Source organism: Aspergillus flavus, chromosome 7 (genome assembly GCF_009017415.1).
Source record: "Aspergillus flavus chromosome 7, complete sequence".
Lineage (NCBI taxonomy): Eukaryota > Fungi > Ascomycota > Eurotiomycetes > Eurotiales > Aspergillaceae > Aspergillus > Aspergillus flavus.
In genome coordinates, this window is record NC_092404.1 from 563,919 (window position 1) to 580,477 (window position 16,559).

Genomic DNA, 16,559 nt, shown 5'->3' on the forward strand with positions numbered 1-16,559 from the left:
GAGGTTAATTATTAGCATTTTTGCTGATCCACCCTGTCATCGTTTGCCTGGATTGGGTTAGTGTGGACGACCCAATCTTGGGATTTTGAGGTATGGAAGTAGTAGTAGTTGGTACTCGGGGGATTTCTTTTTGGGAGTGGTCGTCTAGTGGACTGTGTGTGAGTGTGTTTGTGTGAGGACAGAGAGGTAGTATCGATATGTGCTATTCTTAGAGAAATCCCTGCGCCCAATAGCCTGAAGACTATTGGGAGAACTTTTCCCAGAGAAGAAAAGGCTGCGAAACATTCAGAGAAACCATCGACGTCGCAAGAGAACTTAATTTTCCGCAGTCACCTCGATTCATGGCCGAGGGGTATACTTCCCCTTGTGGAAGGGCGATGCGGACAGTTGAGCAGCAACACGTGTGAAGACCGTGGACGGTACATCTACGATCCGAAGTCATCTGTTGGGTCACGAGTCATGGTGGCAGCGTGGAGGAGAAAAATTCTCCGACAGAGGATGCAAGTGTCAAGAGAGAGAGAAAAAAAAAAAGAAAAAGAGAAATAAAAAAAATCCAGACTGGACACGTTCTTCGGATGAGTGAAAGCGAGGGAGTGATTGGTCGGGGAGGCAATCCTCCTTAAGGTATCCACAGCGGATGCCCGATCCCATCCCCTGGGACTGGACGGCCTGGTCCGTGTGTAAATAGGAGTAGACTTGAGTCTCTGACATGACACTAGTACAGTACAACAGCCTGTCGGTGGGAAGAGTATTACGCAGTGCCTATCCATATCGCAGAATTGCAAATAAGGGAGTTCTGATTGGAGAATTCGTCACGTCGCAGGGGTGCTGAAGGCGTGACGGAGGCCCTCTCATTGGACCATGGGACGCTGCACAGTACGTTACATCACTCGCCTGAAGAGGACCCGTCATCATCTTACATACGGTACGGAAATGACTGGTTGATATATCAGGATGATGCCAGTCAACTGTAGAACAAGGAAGGATCCCACCCGGATGAAGGGAACATGATTTGACGAGTGATCATAATTTATTTACACCAAGAAAAGAAAATACAAAAACCAGACAAAAAAAAAAAAAAAAAGAAAAGGGAATAGGAAGCTGAATAGAACGAGATCAGCGTCATCACCAAAAGTGTAAATAATTAAGGGAGAGAATTAATCTGGGATGTACCCCGAGTCTAGCGAAAAGGACGACGGAGTACAAAGTGGTCAAGGTCTTGCTCAAACAGGAAATAATCACGCCTCAGGCTTTCCTCAACAGACGGGCAAAGTCGGGATAAAATCAATTCCGCCATGGTTTCACTATGGAGGACACCAGGTAGGAAAGTGTCCCATAAAAAAAAAGTCCGATTCAAGGCCATGACACGGCCGGATGATCGGTCCCGAGACTCGGCCGGACTCCTCTTGGCAGTTGAGCCTTCCGTTTCTTCCCTTCAACGGTCGTGCATCGATCCCAAGTGGTCTCCACCTCCCTGGTCCCTTTCCTTTTTTATTATTATTTTTTATTTTTTTTTACTCCTGACTGGACATGGCAATGACGACTGTCATCGGAGCCGACCGAGTCTGGATGCTGATGATCCGGCTGGGGTGATCTCGGTTGTCCTTCACCGGGCAAATCACTTGTGCTGCATACTAAACTAATAATGATTTGGTGGAATTAAGTGCTTTTTCCACTATACCGGCCCTTAATTACATCACAGTGGTTAAAAAAAAACTTTCGTTTCCTTTATAAAGAAGCTTCACACTCGCCGCCGTTATTCTGATTTTCTCTACCAGATCCACGGTTCCAAGATTAAGAGCTTTTTCGTGATATTTATTTATATCCATTCCTCTTCCCCCCTGGTGATATCAGATTTCGATCTACATCTCTATCTACCACAACTATACTATCTTGTCGACTTTCGACTACTACAACATCAACGTCAACTACACCATCAATGGCATACACTAGAACTGATCCTTCGTTCACCTTGAGTGACGACGAACGCATGTATATGAGCCACCACAGTCCCATGCATCGTCCTTACGATACCTTCGCCGCCCCCAAGGGTCCCGATCCCTTATCGGCCAACTGGAACTACGATAGTGCTATTGATCTGTTCTCGCTCAACACCATGATGCCCGAGAACTTCGCTCTCGATGTGCCCAATGAGCCTATGGGAGTGGACCCCAAGGATTTCCCCGCGGATTTCTTCGCGCCCCCTCCTGATATCAGTGGATTCACCATCTCCAACCACTCGGGCGAAGATGCCGGTTCTATCACTTCGGTATGTTTCTACTCATCGGATAGAGATACTCTGGGAGCCACGACTAACGTTACAATAGGATCTTGAAAGTGATGATCAGTCGTGGTCTCCCACCTACGCTGCTCCCGCTGAGATGCTTCCTGCCCCCGGAAGACAATCCACCCGCCGCAAGACCACCCCAGCTGTGAAACGCGAGACGACATGGTCCTCGAGTCCAGAACTCGCACCCCAAGAATACCCCGCCCACACCTCCCCTCAGACGACTCCTACATCGCCTCCCGTCAACCGCAAGATGACCCGCACCACATCGGTGGACTCCAATGCCAGCACGGGCCAGACCACGACGGCCACAACGACCAGTGGGCGCAACGCCGCGAAGCGTGCCGCACACAACATCATTGAGAAGCGGTACCGCACCAACATGAACGCCAAGTTCGTGGCCTTGGAGAAGGCCATGTGTGGCGGAGTCCAGAAGTCGAGCAAGAGCGGGTCAGCGTCGCTCAAGAAGTCGGAGATCCTGACCAACGCCATTGCCTACATGCAGGAGCTACAAGAAGAGAACAAGGCCCTCCAGAAGGAGCTGGCTTTGTTCAAACAGAACATGGTCCCCAGTGGGATGTGGCGACATACCAAAGGGGCTGAGACATTTCGCGCTTAATTTTTGATCTTCTCATGTCTCGCCCTGGTTATGACTGTCATGTTCTTGTACAATACATTACCCTAATGAGTCGAGTACTCTCCATTCGTTGATTGATCGAGTTGGTTGGCGAAAAGGTGTCTGGTCGTGATATACCCAAAAGTTGCTTTTTGTTTTAATTTTTACTATTTTTCTATCTCCTATGTCAACAGTTAGACAATACAAGCCCCCCCACTTCGAGACTACAGTTGAGATGCATTTGAGTAGAGAGTATCTGGTAGAGGAGAAGCAAGTAGAGACAGAGGTCACATTGGACTTACCCCTCCTTTTCCAGTGTCCAGCCACAACCACCACTAAAATGACCCCACCCGCCAGTTGTTATGGCGATCAGCAAAAAATCTCCGACGATGCAGCCCCATCCCTGCACATCACACCCAACCCTAAATCCCCTGCCTCACCGTGCCCTAACAAAACTCCCTCACCTCCATTCCACCGCCGTCACCACCTTGCGACAGAACGAGTCGTCCCTCAGGGGACCACTTAGTCCCATACTCAGTAAAACAGGATAGACCGATCCACCATCCCCCTCCTACCAAAACCAACCTAGCCCCCAATCCCTCAGTGCCTACCCAACCCACTGTCAACCACCAAAGAAGACAATCCATCCAGTCTGCAGAAGTTCTAGACCAGAGCCAGAAGAAAATCTCCGACAATATCCATAAGGCACCCGCTAAGCTAAAACGAACTCCATACACCCGGTCTAGACCCAGCGGGTCCGTCGCCTTGTTTGATTCCTTCCGCCTGTGATTGGCATCCCAACTCATTTCATGTTTTAAGATTAAAAGAAAAAAAAAAAAAAAAAAAAAAAGAAAAATCTGATAATCATCTTTTCGAATTTCGCTGGCTCACAACGGCCCGGTTCCGCCTCGGAAATGAGACATTGGTCCTCCGCCTAAGTAGTCGATGCAGGGTCGAGTGGGTCTATGACATGATCTATTGTGATTCGGACTGTGCTTACATACATTCGCTCATATTCCTTTTGTAGATGGAATGTAGTTATTGGGCTCTGCCTTCCTTTAGGTACATTGTTTATTACGTGGTGTATGTAGCGATCCTACTTGCTGACACCGATACTTGCGATCGAGCAGATCGTCGGGCGTCTTTCGGCCGATGGGATTCGTGTTTACACTTGGTCTGGCGTGTCGGGTACCTTGACTGTGACTGGGGTTTGGTAGTCGATGACATTGTGATCTGTAGTCCTTGGTCTTTGACGGTGTGTTCCGGAAGTGTCTGGATTGGATGTGATAGTGATCGGTGTGATGATCGTGATCGTTACTTGAGGTTCCTTGTACCTTGGAAGAGTGAATCTCTTGGATATTTTGCTTTTTTCGGGGATGAGGTCTTTTCACCCATTGTGTAGGGTTGTAGGATTGTAGGATCGAAGCATATAAATGGGTTATCGTAGACCCTGATGTATTCCGCCGTAGGACATTGACGTCAGATTAAGATTCGAGTGAGGTGTTACAATCCAGTCTATCTTGTCCCTATTGAAGATTAACAAAGAGAAAGAAAGAGAGAAATGTCCAAGACAACCTCTTCTTCGTACGTGACTAACCCCCCTACTTCCAAGTTTCGTCCTACCTATCCTAGTCTGGGACTAATACTCCAATCTACCAGAACTAAATCAAACCCCACAACCACTACAACAGCAACAACAGCAGCCACAGGAACAACCTCTACCACCAAGTCCACGAGTACCACATACCAGACTCCATGGAACCACACCGAGCTGGACAATATCTCCCGGTACCGGGAGAGTCCATCCTGGATGGAGCCGTACTATGCTACCGAGCGTATGAAGGATAGAGAGGGTCATCGGAGACGTATTGGGGATATCATAAAGGGGGTGGAGGGTATTCTGGGTCTGGAACCTAGACGGCCTTAGAGAGGTTCTGGGATGGTGTATTGGGATGGGGGTATAGGGGTTGTACACTTCTGTTAGAGTGGTGTAGGGAGATGGCGTTAGTTTGGGTTGGTTTTAGGGATTGGGATGGGATGGGATGGGTAGAATATTAGATGGGTTCTTGTATTTCTTTGTGAATGTGTCTACAACGCTCTATGGTAATCCCTGCAATCCTCCTTTTTTCTCTGATCCAGACACTGGGTAGTAATGTCTGAGGTGGTGAGCCAAGCAGAGGAGGATGGTCCTGGAGATGCTTTGAAGATTAGTTAGAGGTTATGTGAGTCCAAGGCTTCAGACATGAACATGATGCGAACTCGAATGTTGTATTCCACTCACTAATGTGATATGATAGCTATTAAAACATGGAGTTGTCTAGTCACTCTAGGAATCTTAAAGGTTGTACCCATGCAAAAGGCGAGATACGCTTCTAATTACATTCTCACAAAAGAGGGCGTCCAAGACTCACGAATCCTCTAGCCTGAGATTCTACCCCCCTCTAAAAACACAAAGTCCAGAAAACAAACCAAATCATGATTCATCCAATAAATCAACCCCCTATTTCGGATCATGCGCCACAACCTCAATCTCAACCCTCATATCATCCTCCCCCAACCTCGTAACCCCCACACAAGTCCACAACGGCTCATGATCCGGCATCCACTTCCTAAAATTCCTCACCATCGCCTCCAACGCCTCATTATTAATCGGCACATGATACGAGTTGACCCGATACACCTGCGCCCAGCCCTTCCCGCCGGCCGTCTTGAGCGCCAGATCCACGTTCGCGAACGCCTGGTCGATCTGCGCGTTGATTTCTTTGTGAAATTCGCCTGTCTCCGGGTCCCAGCCTCCTTTAATTCCCACTCATGTTAGTGGAACCAAACTATATGGTATGGATCCAGGGAGGAAAGGGCGAACCTTGACCAGAGCATTCGATGCGGTCGCTGATGCGGACGGCTTGACTGTATTTGAAGTTTTGGCGGTTGCGTTCGCCGACACCGGGATAGTTGTAGTAGGTGAGGTGAGACATTTTGGGTTGGCTCTTTATTATCTGGGGGTTGGAATTGAGTTTGGGTGGCTTTTGGATGGGTTTATATAGGGTTTGCGGTGCGGAATATATCTTCCGCTGATGAGGTCATAGCCCGGGAATGGAACTTTATCGAGCAGTAGAGATGCGTGGACTGACAAATCATTATTCGGTGTTGTTTCTTGGGTTATGCTTTAGGTGGGGTTTTATATGGTCGTATTATGTTGTGTCGCTCTTCTAGGTGTATGGTTGGTAGATTGTTGATAGATGTATATACACTACCACATCCGTTCCCAATTGATCTGATTTAGGATATCGAAGAACCCGTAATCGACGGGCAGTGATTCCATCGGCACTGACAGTTCCAGTTGATTAGCCAGGGCGTTGCCCGGGTTGACGCTTGGGTTAGATTCAATCTCGTCGATGACGTTTGGGAGCTCGACGCCTAGGTCGAGTGGTGGACTGGGGTTAGTTTCGAACGGATAGAGTCCCTTTTCTATAGAGAATGTGTCATCCGAGATGACAGACTGGCAAAGCTTCCGTAGGTTATGTCCGATATGACCTGCCGGGTACCATGATTTAGATAGCTCGTCTAGTACTGTTAGACACAGGGCAAGTTTGTTCTTATGTGAGGGGGCGTTCAGATTCTCGGTTTCGTCGAGGAGGACTAGCGCTGCGGATAGTGTGCAGTGTGTTGCTGTGATTGGGCTCAGGTGGTATCCTCCGAATGTGTGTCGGTATTTCTGGGCGACGAGGCAGATGGAACGGGCGGATTCGCGGCAGATTGAGTGAGCTAGGTCGGTGGTCTCGTTTTTGGGTTCCGAGGGTGGGTTCTCTCTCATGATGAATGGCTTTGCTAGGAGAATTCTTGCCGTATGATACACCATGTGGAGCGTGTAGGCTTGGGGGATGTCGTTGGCACGGTCGATTCGTAACTCTGTAGGGAGGTCGTAGAACCAGGATCTTAGGTCTAAGAGACAGGACTTGAGGAAGGCCGGTCGTTGGTGCTCCTTGAGGAGGGGTTTGGGTGCCCATCTGATATCGTTAGCGGAACCATGTAGGTGGGCATGGGCCATTTGTTACAAAGATAAAGTGATTCGTTCCTGTATTCGACAGACACTAATCATAGCTCGTTGTAGTGGTCTAAATGCTTTCTGCGCAGCACTCATCTCAATGTTAGGTACTGGATCGTCATCCGGTACTTTGACGGCTCCTTGGGAGTCCTATATCTGTCAGAATACTGTGCCAGCTACTACCTAGTCGCACTTACAAGCATAGAGCATATACGTCCCGTATAACTGGATGACAACTTATCATGACAATACAAGGTCCAGTATATCTGTCTCCTGAGTTGAATCTCCCGTGGAGTCATCGCATTCGTCTCTTCAAATCCAGCTGGGTCCAGATTCAAGCCCATATCGAGACTCAATCGGTTCGCCATCCCATGGTGCAACCAGCCAGCGGCGTCAGCCCCCATCGCCTGCTATCATTAGCATGTATCAATCTCTAACAGATACAAACAATGCTGCCTTACAATATACACCATCCCAATCAGGCCGAGTGCTTGGATAGTAGTCAGGCTGGGCCTTTCCATCTCCCTGTGGAGCTGGGTTTTCGCTTCTTCGAGGAATGATTTCCCCGCTGTATTTGGATCATCTGGGTCCGATCGGACATCGACACGATCGGAATACCGTGACCCCAAAGCAAGAATGCAATTATGCAGCAGCGGAGTCCAGTACCGTCCACCATTATTCATACTTTCCCTGAAGAGCTCCTCATCGACCACAGCATACCATGGCTGCTCCCACCTGAAGTACAAATCAATCAAATGGTCCTGGACGTCCTTTAGAACCCCCATCCCAGCCGTGATCGGGTCAATGGGGTCGATATAGCCATAGCTATCGGACACTTGATCCGGTGGAGAGACCGAAAAGGCAGAGCCATCAATACTGACTCGATTACTGGAAGAACCCTGAAACTGAAGTCGCCCACTCGTTGGCCCGAAGTACCTCATCTCGCCGTCTTGGTCAAAATTCAGCGATTCGTCCAGAGCAAGCCTGCCCTTGAAGTTCTCGGCCAGGCTATCCATATCCGAAGACGCGTCGTCGTGTCGTATACTGCCATTCATACCAGACTTCTTATCTAACGGCAGTTGTTCGGGTACATTCGATTCCCTCGCATCAATCCCATGCCGTTCCAACAATCTTTCTAGCGACTCTATCCTCTGCCGCAAGAGAAGGACATATGTCTTGGACGCGGGTCTCCGACCATCCTCCGCGACAGAATACTGACACGGAACACGCCATTGCGAGCATCTAGAGCAGGATGGTCTGTTTCCATCGCACTGGTGGTCTCGTTAGTAATACAAACGCCCGTGTCGATTGACCTTCGCCCACTTGTTGATCATGTAGCCACTTGACTAACCTTCGCTCGACGCCGTCGACATTCTTCACATGCTCTAGTAGTGTATTTACCGCGCTGTCTACTTGCATTTCTACGGGAGTCGGAGGACATGGTGGTGAGGTGACATGTAGAGAGAGTTCGGGTCGATTAAATTGACTGGGGATCTTCAGTGGAACTGCGGCAAGACGTCAGGTCTTGGCGCTTGTGGATCCACCGCAGGATCTATGGATCTGCTTTGCTGGTCACAGGTTATGGAAGCTTTTGCCTTTTACGGGGATTTGTCGAAGAATCCTATTGAGGTTTAGTAGGGACATATCTGTTGGATGTTGAAAGGGGTCATTCTGTAACGCATTACGTTCTTTGGTTCCAGAATTTAGGGCTTTACAGATTACATAGTGAGGACCTCACTCCGAATAAGATCCTTGATGTGCACCAAGACCTTGTTACTTTGTATCCAAATTAAGTTCAGATCCTCCACTTCCGTTTCCGGGAGAATACAAGATCTAGACTGTCGGAGTTCTTTGGATAGGATCCGCAGAGTTCCGTATTATCTAACTCTGTCTTATCAGAGACCCGCAGTGATGGCTTTTACTGGTAGGAGCTCTTGTGCAGCTCCAGATAGGATAGGTCGGGTATTTAACCCGCGTTGTGTTAGTTAGTTTGCTCCGGATAGTCGCAGAGGCATACGGCTACTTGTTGAGGGGCTCTTCAAATGAGATTTGGTATTAATTAAGTAGTAATTCTACTCAGCTTGGTCTGCTCGTCTTCAGGCCGGGGCTTCAGTCTCCGTGTTAACATGTATAAACCTATCACTCTTGGCTGCTTTTCCCCCCCCCCTAGACTTGAGAATAATAACATGACCACAGACTATGAATTTCCGAACGTGGTACTGATAGTGGTAGTCAGAGATGATATCAATACCGAATGTGAACGCCGAACCACGTAGACTCTATCAACATCAACAAAAACCGCATTCGCAACAACTCACCAACACCATATCCTGCCAAACCAAATATGATAACACCCCAAGACCAAAATCAAACAAAAGAAACCCTATCATCCAACTTCTCCACCGCATCCTCCCTGCCCATCAACTTCAACCAAGCCCTCAACTCAAATCTCCCCTCATGCAAATCCCTCAGATTCCCCACAAACTTAAACGTATGTCCAACTTCTTCAGCCGGCTCCTTACCATCCATGTGTTTGATAATACAAGACTCCACCCGATAGTTATTCGTTTCATACGCGGCGAGCTTCATCCCATCTTCTGCGGTTTGGACATGGTACACAGCACCTTCAACGATGGTATCAGAGCCGTCAACTAAGGCCGGGTATTGGCCCCACATTTTACATTCGTAACCTTGAATTATCGCCGGTCGGAACTTGGGCTCGTGATCTAGGTTCAGGATCTCGGCGACCATTCTTGGGTCGGTTAATGTGCCGTAGAAGAAGTAGGGGCCTGTGGGGGTGGTGGATGGGTTGATTGGTGGAAGTAGGTTTGGTGGTTGGTAGAAATTGCTGGGAGGAGTGCTCCGTAGTTTTAGGACGATGGGGGGGGTTTTGGAGAGAGGATTCTCGGGTGGAGGTGGTGGGGGAGGTCCTGGTGGGGTGGGCATGATGTTGAATAGTTAGATTTATGAGTAGAATAGTGGGATACAATGGGACTGAGGTTTTGAATGAATCGGAGTTACAAATGAGGTGTTATACGACTGGTTTAATGGTAGATGTAAGGGTACGATATTGCTTTCTAGAGTTGCTCTGCAGTAGGATTACATAAACATAGATGCCTTTCATGCCAAGATTTGATACAAAAGTGAGATGGACTTATGACATTCATTGTTATATAGTCCACGGTATCTTTGATATATCATATAGTGTCTTGCAACAGCCAGACAGTGATACTATAGAACCGTCCATTCATTCCTGGACCTTACTCGACACACCACTACCGAACAATAAATCTGTCCTCGTCTCCCGATCCCATACCTTCACTCCATCACTCTTCCTCTTGAAGTACAGAATCCGATGCATGGGGATAAACGCTTCATCCGTCAGATCAGCCTTCCACTGCCCCGCCGGCATCTCCCTCTCTCCAAGGAAGCGATCATCATAACCAACAATGTAATTCTCAATATCGAATTCTGCATCCCAGCGAAGTCGGTTTAGGACATCACTAGCGGATCGTAGCTTTGCCCCTTCGGGCATCGCGACGGCCTTTGTGCCACGGATAGGCATGGTCCGCAGACGTGCTTGCACTAATTCTTCATCTTCTTCATCCTCAAGCTCAATCTCATCTTCATCATCGTCGAATGACGCTTCATCGTAAGCTCCATTTCCCCAGTTCGAAATATCGACCCGAAGACCGCTGAGTGCAGAAGGCTGGACTAGGCTAACGTCAACCCAGCTAGAGGAGCTGTCGAAGTAGTTCTCGTCTTCACGGATTTGCTCTGCAAAGCTATTCAGCACGGCCAAGAGGGAGATCTGGGCCGATTGTCGGTCGGCATCGCTTAATGGCGTTGCCCCGGGCGTACTCTCCCTAGTCAGACCAATCAAATAGCAACCTTGATATTCCTTGGTAGTCTCGCCAACTTCTTCCATATCTGTAAACCGAGCCGGCCAGATCCGGGCGTGGATATCAGGGAACTTTCGATGGATATCTATCAATGGTTAGCTTACGGCGCTGAAAAGTGGGTAATGGGTGTAATCTACCAACGAGAAGCGATACGCATCGCCACTCCAACCACCCGACAAGCATCCTGCCCTTGGTCGCTGCACCGCCCCAGTATTGGACGTTGACCTTTGCGTAGCTTCGATATGATTTGAGGAACTCGTCTGCACCTGTGGAGTTTTCAATAGACCCAGCCAACTGCTCCCAGGTAACATCCTGTTGTGACAGCAGCTTATCTGCCCGTTGAAATTCTTGCACAAGTGTTCTCGTTGAAGGAATGGAGGCCGCACGCGCAACGTTGACTTTCGGTTGGTGCTGGCTAAGGATCACCAAAGGCTCCCTTTGAGGTCGGAAGTATCGCGGTGGCGACTTGTAAAAGCTGGGATCATAGACGACCTGTTTTTCCCAGTTGAACTGTGCATAGTGTTTGAAGAACGTGGTGATGATGTCCGCTGCTGAGATGGTGCCGGCCTGGCGGAATGAGAGTGTACAAATACGCGCCAAGAGCAAGGTAATGTGAATTCCACCTAGATAGCCCAGCTTGGACGAGTAGATCCCGCGTCTCTGGGCCCAGATCTTGATAAACCGATAAGCAAGACGGAATGACGCTAGGTCTGGGATTGTTCGTTGCAGATAATGCATGTCCCGCAGGGAGTTGAGCTTGAGCAAGGATTGCATAGGAAGGTCAAAAGTGGAGTGATCTGCAGGGAGCTCTAGGGCTTGTGGCCAGCTACAAACTGCGTTAGCTATCGTGATTTTGAGGGAATGTATGTGCTAATAGAAATTACCTTTCAACGACACGGGTTGCTGCACAGTACTGTAAATCAACGCGTACGCCACGAACCTCCAACTCCAGCATTATTCCGGATGCTGCCTTCACCTTTCGGAGAAGCACAACATCGCTGTCCGTTGCTCGCCGTAGCTTCGCAATCATAAGGGCGAAGAATGTTCGTGGGCTGACTTGTCCGATAACCAGAATATCCATATCGGACGAGCTGTTCCACACACCGAAGCCATATGAGCCAACAGCTACGACTTCAAACAACAAATCTAACCTAGTACCGGCTGGCAGATTAGCATCACGTCGGTTGACGAGCTCTTTGATCAACTCGAAAGCCTCTTGCCGCTGTGTGATTTCTTCATTGGACGGAAAGGCTAGATAACCCTTCAGACATTCCTTCAAGCCATCGATACCTCCAAGATTCAACGGCGCCTTTTCAACGGTGATTGGGGCTTTTTCGCTTTCCAGGCCTCCAGACCTTGGACCATTCAACTTGACTGTCGCTCTCACTCCCCAATGATCACTTGCGAGCTGGCTCTCATCTCCACTGGGAATTCCGAATAGGTTATATGAAAGAACTTCGAATTCTACCCCACACACTAGGATGCGATCGTATCGTTGAGGACGACTATGAAAGCTTTGTCCTGCGATCCGTGCAGCGTGTTCGTTTTCTGTCGGGTCATATGTTGCGCCCTCCTCTCCTTCGTACGACGCCCCGAGATCTAACCTACCCTGAGGATTTCCCAGGCCACTACTGGCGGCACGACTAGCGTAGTAACAATCCAAGAGACCGGCATCAGTCAACATGCCATCCAGAGATGCCAACACCGATGCGCCTTGCGCCGAGATCGACTTCCGCTTTAAGGCAGTATCAATAGTGTAAGACGAGGTCGTAATGTTGAAATCTCCCGCAACAACCCAGTGGTTATTGGGGTAGATTCCAGACAGATACTTGAGTACCGTTTGAAGTTGGGATCGTTTAGCCATAATAGAACTGTCAATGAGACCACAACTAAGGTGTACGCCGGTCACAACAAGAGGGAGGAATTTAGAATCGTGGAAGGTCCCCAAGTGCTCTAGCTGAAGTACGACCGCGCCTTTATGCCGTTTGTCAAACGGTAGCCATTCCCACCGGAACTGCCAACGGCTGAGGACCACGATGTTTCGGAGGCTGTTTAGCGGACCGATTTCAGCTTGATCGGGTGGTCCATGGGTTGCGAATGGGTAACGGAGGCGGATTTTCTTGTCTCGGAGAAGGAAGGACAAGAAGTCATCAGCTACCTCCTGTAGGATGAGAATATCGGCACTTGCAGCGTCGGAGAGTAGATTCTGCAGGAGTAGGGGATACCTTTCCGTGGGAGGCGGATGAAGAGATTCGACGAGGACATTGTACGACGCAACAGTCACCGGTGAATCTACCAGCTTGCCTCCTGTTGGCGCAGGAGACTTTGGGATAGCGTTCCATTTTCCTTCTTCGCTATCATCCTGAGAAGGCGAGAACTGAAATGTCGTCTCCGAGCGGGCTGGCAACGAGGATGGCGATAAATATTCCAGAGCTTTAGGGTTAGGCGACGGTGTACCAGACAGTGAAACAGCCCCCCAAACTACCATTGGGCTGGAAGCAGTGTCCAGTCCCTGCGATCGATCACGGATCAGAATCACTAGTTCTTCCACTTCCCACTCAACAGCGGGAATCAAGCCGACTTTCTCCAGGAGGAATTGCCTCTCGGCCGGATCATCTGCCTCACTCTGACCAACTGTGAGATGCAGTTGGCCAGAGGACCGCGATTGGCCACCGAAAGCATCTGTAATATCGTGTTGCAGCTGTGCTAGGGCTTTTAATCCATCGCTTCCACTATCAGTGAGATAAACTGTGTTACTGCGCTTGTGGGCGAAGAAGTCTGACTTATCCAACCGCAGACGGATAGGGCCAACTTCTCTCCTGTTGCTTAGCACAAATTGTAGCAGTTTTGAAGCTTGGGTAAGTGCCTCCGGAGCCACAAACGGGTAAATCAGATTGGCATGTGGTGGCCATCTTCCATGTGCTTTGTCATATAATGCTCGTAGCCGGTCAATATCTCCGGTTAAATGCGACGGAGGAACCACACATAGGGCGGTTTCGTATGACGTCAAGGGTATAGCTCGAGTTTCTTCGGTAGACGCCATGGGTATCGTAGATTATCCTAAAACACGCTCAAAGATGCCAAGAAGAATGCTAAATTAGATCGCTAAACTGAACTGCTAAACCAAAAGTACAGTATCACAATAGATTTGCTTGAGAACTAAGGCAAGAAATTATCTCCCATGAATAGGTAAATATTTAAACTCATTTGAAGCTCTGTTTTCGTGGAGCAGAATTGGTCTGGAAGCAAGTCTCCACCGAAGACCCAGAGACTGACTGAGGATGAGTGAACGTGACTCACGGCAGTGGCGGTGCGCTAATACGAGTGACCCCACATTGAGTCACGACGCAGATCCTACCCTAACTTATACCGTAAACAGTACACTGCTGCAAGCTGGCATTCTCTTCATGTAAGATTAGAGAATGTCAATCCTTAAGCAGTCCTACTGACATCTCAAGCATCTTCACTGCTCCAAGCACTTACATGTACAAACTTTTAGAGGTTTGGAATTGGGCCCCACCAATAGGGTGGATCTTAAAAGTATAACCAAGATATTGTTGGGAACCCCTGTTATACTAGCACTCACGGTCGCATTTGCCGGGGTCCAAGTAGCAATGCGTATGTAGGAGAGAAATGTCATCTTAATACTAGAGATTCCCTTTTCTTACTTTTCCCGCTGATTTATGTCGCGGACCACCTTTCTTGCTATCGTGGGCCAGATCCAGTATGTAATGGCTTCTTGTGTAGCTATCCAACGGCTCAATTTAACCTCCCTCAAAGGTTCTTTCATTAGCCACAGCTCCTAGTACGTGTGTGATCATTATTATTGGGTTCGTATACTTATATGCATCGTTTCATAGGAACCTTCAATTCTTTCCACCTTTAACCACTCGATAGCGTCATGACCTGACCCATTCATGCTGAAGCAACTCTGCCGCTGACCTCCGGTGCTCAGGATCAATCGTAAGCATACCCCACAGGAAGTCAATAAAAATAGTAACTTCGGCATCTGGCATATCATCAGGTTTTAGGAAAGGCTTTGTCGTGCCGTTAAGAAGCCTTTCAAGGCTTGTGGATTTCATGTTCGGGATTCGAAGCAGGTCACCTAGGGACAACCCTCGTCAGAAAGGAACAAAAGCATATCAAGTTGATGAATATTTACCTTTCTCATCGAAGAGGTCCGGTGTACGGCTGCCTTTCCTGAGAAGCTCCAGAGGAAAGGGGCCAAGGATTTCGATGGTCCTTGCCAAACGGTCGTCTTCAGCTGTCCAGGTTCCTCTCTCTGATGCCTCCCCAGAGAATGGAACTATTCCTTGAACCAGCTCCATGATCTATAGACGATTGCAACAGACGTCAGCAATTTCTGCAGTAATTTCAGAGTCACATTGAGGGTTACTTACAAGACATCCGAGACTCCATATATCAACCCCGGTATCCCATGGCGCACCAATGGTCACTTCAGGTGCTCTCAGAGCTGACGATTGAATTTGTTCTGACAGATGATTGTCCCTCCAGAATGCTATGGTACCATAAGCTTTCTAGTTCAGGACAACAGATATCATGGACCATGGTCTACCTACCTACGCCAAAATCGATGATCCTGATGCGGGGTGCCTCCATTTCTGAGATGAGTGGTGTTGTGATAACTTCACGAAGCGGCACTTCGGCATTACCTTGGGTATCCATTCGTGGAGGTACCTTCTCCAGATACGAGAAATAACCCTATCTGGATTCTCCAGTTCCAGAAGTATGTTTGTTGGCTTAAGATCTATCGGGAATATCCGCCCTGTGAGAAAATACAGAACAAATGTATTAGAAACTATACCCATACCTGTATGAATGACTCCACACTCTCTGTGGAGGAAGTCCAGCCCAAGCAGAAGCTGTCGCGCAATTAGTTTTACTGCTCTGACTGGCAACCTCCCATCTTCGTACTTCGCACATTGGAAGTCAAGATGATGCCCCAAGACATCGAATACAAGACAGACGTGATCCCCATTCGGCCCCGTATGCGTGAAATCACCGAGAAGAGGTAGTATATGACGGGCACCATCATGTGTGCTTTTCCTAGACATGTCCGATATTTTGGACAGAATTTCCCGTTCAAAAATGTCATGAGGGCCGCCATAACAATCGGCCCTCAACAGTTTAAGTGTCACATATTTCTTATGCCTAGCTTGTCTATAAGATTGATGTACCGCAAAGGTATGGACCTGTCTTACTTGAAGTCTTGGGCTAGCCAGACTGTAGAGTACTGTCCGTAACCAAGCTTCCTCAGTATGGCGTATCTCCCATGATCGAACGTGTCGCCCAGAGAAACACGATGGAACCCCCCGGTTGTATACAGCTCCGGCTCTTCTGTATTGCGAAAGTGATTGAGACGACATAATAGTGTTTTCTGCGAAGGATTTCCTAATATACTTGCTAGTCTTGACCAAGACTTCAGTAATGTCGCTTTTAATGTGTCCATTGTCTTGGCAGAAGACACTCAATCAGTGACGCGCGCTCCCGGCACGCGCCATCCCGTTGTTTTGTGTTTGGGGTTATGCAGGGGTTGATGAGTAATACCATTATTGTGGCCAAGAGAACATGAGATGATAGAAAAGATATGTGAGATGTGCTGCACCTAGTAAACCCTTAAAACGAGAACTTTGCATTTGAAAATAGCTATATGATTGATTGACCTCCATAGAGATATCCAGGAAGGAA

At 48.4% G+C, this 16,559-nt stretch overlaps 7 protein-coding genes across 7 annotated transcripts; 2 read left to right on the plus strand and 5 right to left on the minus strand.

The window, feature by feature from the left end:
* The first annotated feature begins 1,703 nt into the window (after positions 1-1,703).
* On the plus strand, positions 1,704-3,156 carry sclR (putative HLH DNA binding domain protein). Its single transcript, XM_041295071.2, has 2 exons — positions 1,704-2,269; positions 2,328-3,156. The coding sequence occupies exons 1-2, from the start codon at positions 1,940-1,942 to the stop codon at positions 2,904-2,906; spliced, it is 909 nt and encodes a 302-aa protein (XP_041149966.1). The 5' UTR covers positions 1,704-1,939; the 3' UTR covers positions 2,907-3,156.
* On the minus strand, positions 3,157-3,759 carry F9C07_2143685 (uncharacterized protein). Its single transcript, XM_071509188.1, has one exon. It carries the CDS (start codon positions 3,707-3,709, stop codon positions 3,350-3,352), a length of 360 nt encoding a protein of 119 aa, XP_071366857.1. The 5' UTR covers positions 3,710-3,759; the 3' UTR covers positions 3,157-3,349.
* A 705-nt stretch (positions 3,760-4,464) lies between these two features.
* On the plus strand, positions 4,465-4,830 carry F9C07_5354 (uncharacterized protein; the record flags this gene model as incomplete). The annotated part of the gene is made up of 2 exons (XM_071511340.1): positions 4,465-4,487; positions 4,563-4,830. 2 exons carry the CDS (start codon positions 4,465-4,467, stop codon positions 4,828-4,830), a joined length of 291 nt encoding a protein of 96 aa, XP_071366858.1.
* A 573-nt stretch (positions 4,831-5,403) lies between these two features.
* F9C07_5355 (putative L-PSP endoribonuclease family protein) lies at positions 5,404-5,878 on the minus strand (the record flags this gene model as incomplete). The annotated part of the gene is made up of 2 exons (XM_071511341.1): positions 5,404-5,699; positions 5,767-5,878. 2 exons carry the CDS (start codon positions 5,876-5,878, stop codon positions 5,404-5,406), a joined length of 408 nt encoding a protein of 135 aa, XP_071366859.1.
* A 172-nt stretch (positions 5,879-6,050) lies between these two features.
* On the minus strand, positions 6,051-8,535 carry F9C07_1838509 (Zn(II)2Cys6 transcription factor). Its single transcript, XM_071508426.1, has 5 exons — positions 8,272-8,535; positions 7,410-8,219; positions 7,146-7,355; positions 6,959-7,098; positions 6,051-6,910 (listed from the first exon to the last, which is right to left on the minus strand). Exons 1-5 carry the CDS (start codon positions 8,365-8,367, stop codon positions 6,154-6,156), a joined length of 2,013 nt encoding a protein of 670 aa, XP_071366860.1. The 5' UTR covers positions 8,368-8,535; the 3' UTR covers positions 6,051-6,153.
* A 780-nt stretch (positions 8,536-9,315) lies between these two features.
* Positions 9,316-14,099, minus strand: F9C07_2280585 (putative poly(A) polymerase pla1; the record flags this gene model as incomplete). The annotated part of the gene is made up of 4 exons (XM_041295064.2): positions 11,735-14,099; positions 10,988-11,676; positions 10,453-10,935; positions 9,316-9,878 (listed from the first exon to the last, which is right to left on the minus strand). The coding sequence occupies exons 1-4, from the start codon at positions 13,891-13,893 to the stop codon at positions 9,316-9,318; spliced, it is 3,894 nt and encodes a 1,297-aa protein (XP_041149968.2). The 5' UTR covers positions 13,894-14,099.
* A 574-nt stretch (positions 14,100-14,673) lies between these two features.
* F9C07_2200676 (kinase-like domain-containing protein) lies at positions 14,674-16,320 on the minus strand (the record flags this gene model as incomplete). The annotated part of the gene is made up of 7 exons (XM_071509494.1): positions 14,674-14,800; positions 14,829-14,955; positions 15,013-15,181; positions 15,251-15,369; positions 15,431-15,551; positions 15,572-16,022; positions 16,073-16,320. The coding sequence occupies 7 exons, from the start codon at positions 16,318-16,320 to the stop codon at positions 14,674-14,676; spliced, it is 1,362 nt and encodes a 453-aa protein (XP_071366861.1).
* Between the last annotated feature and the right edge of the window lie 239 nt (positions 16,321-16,559).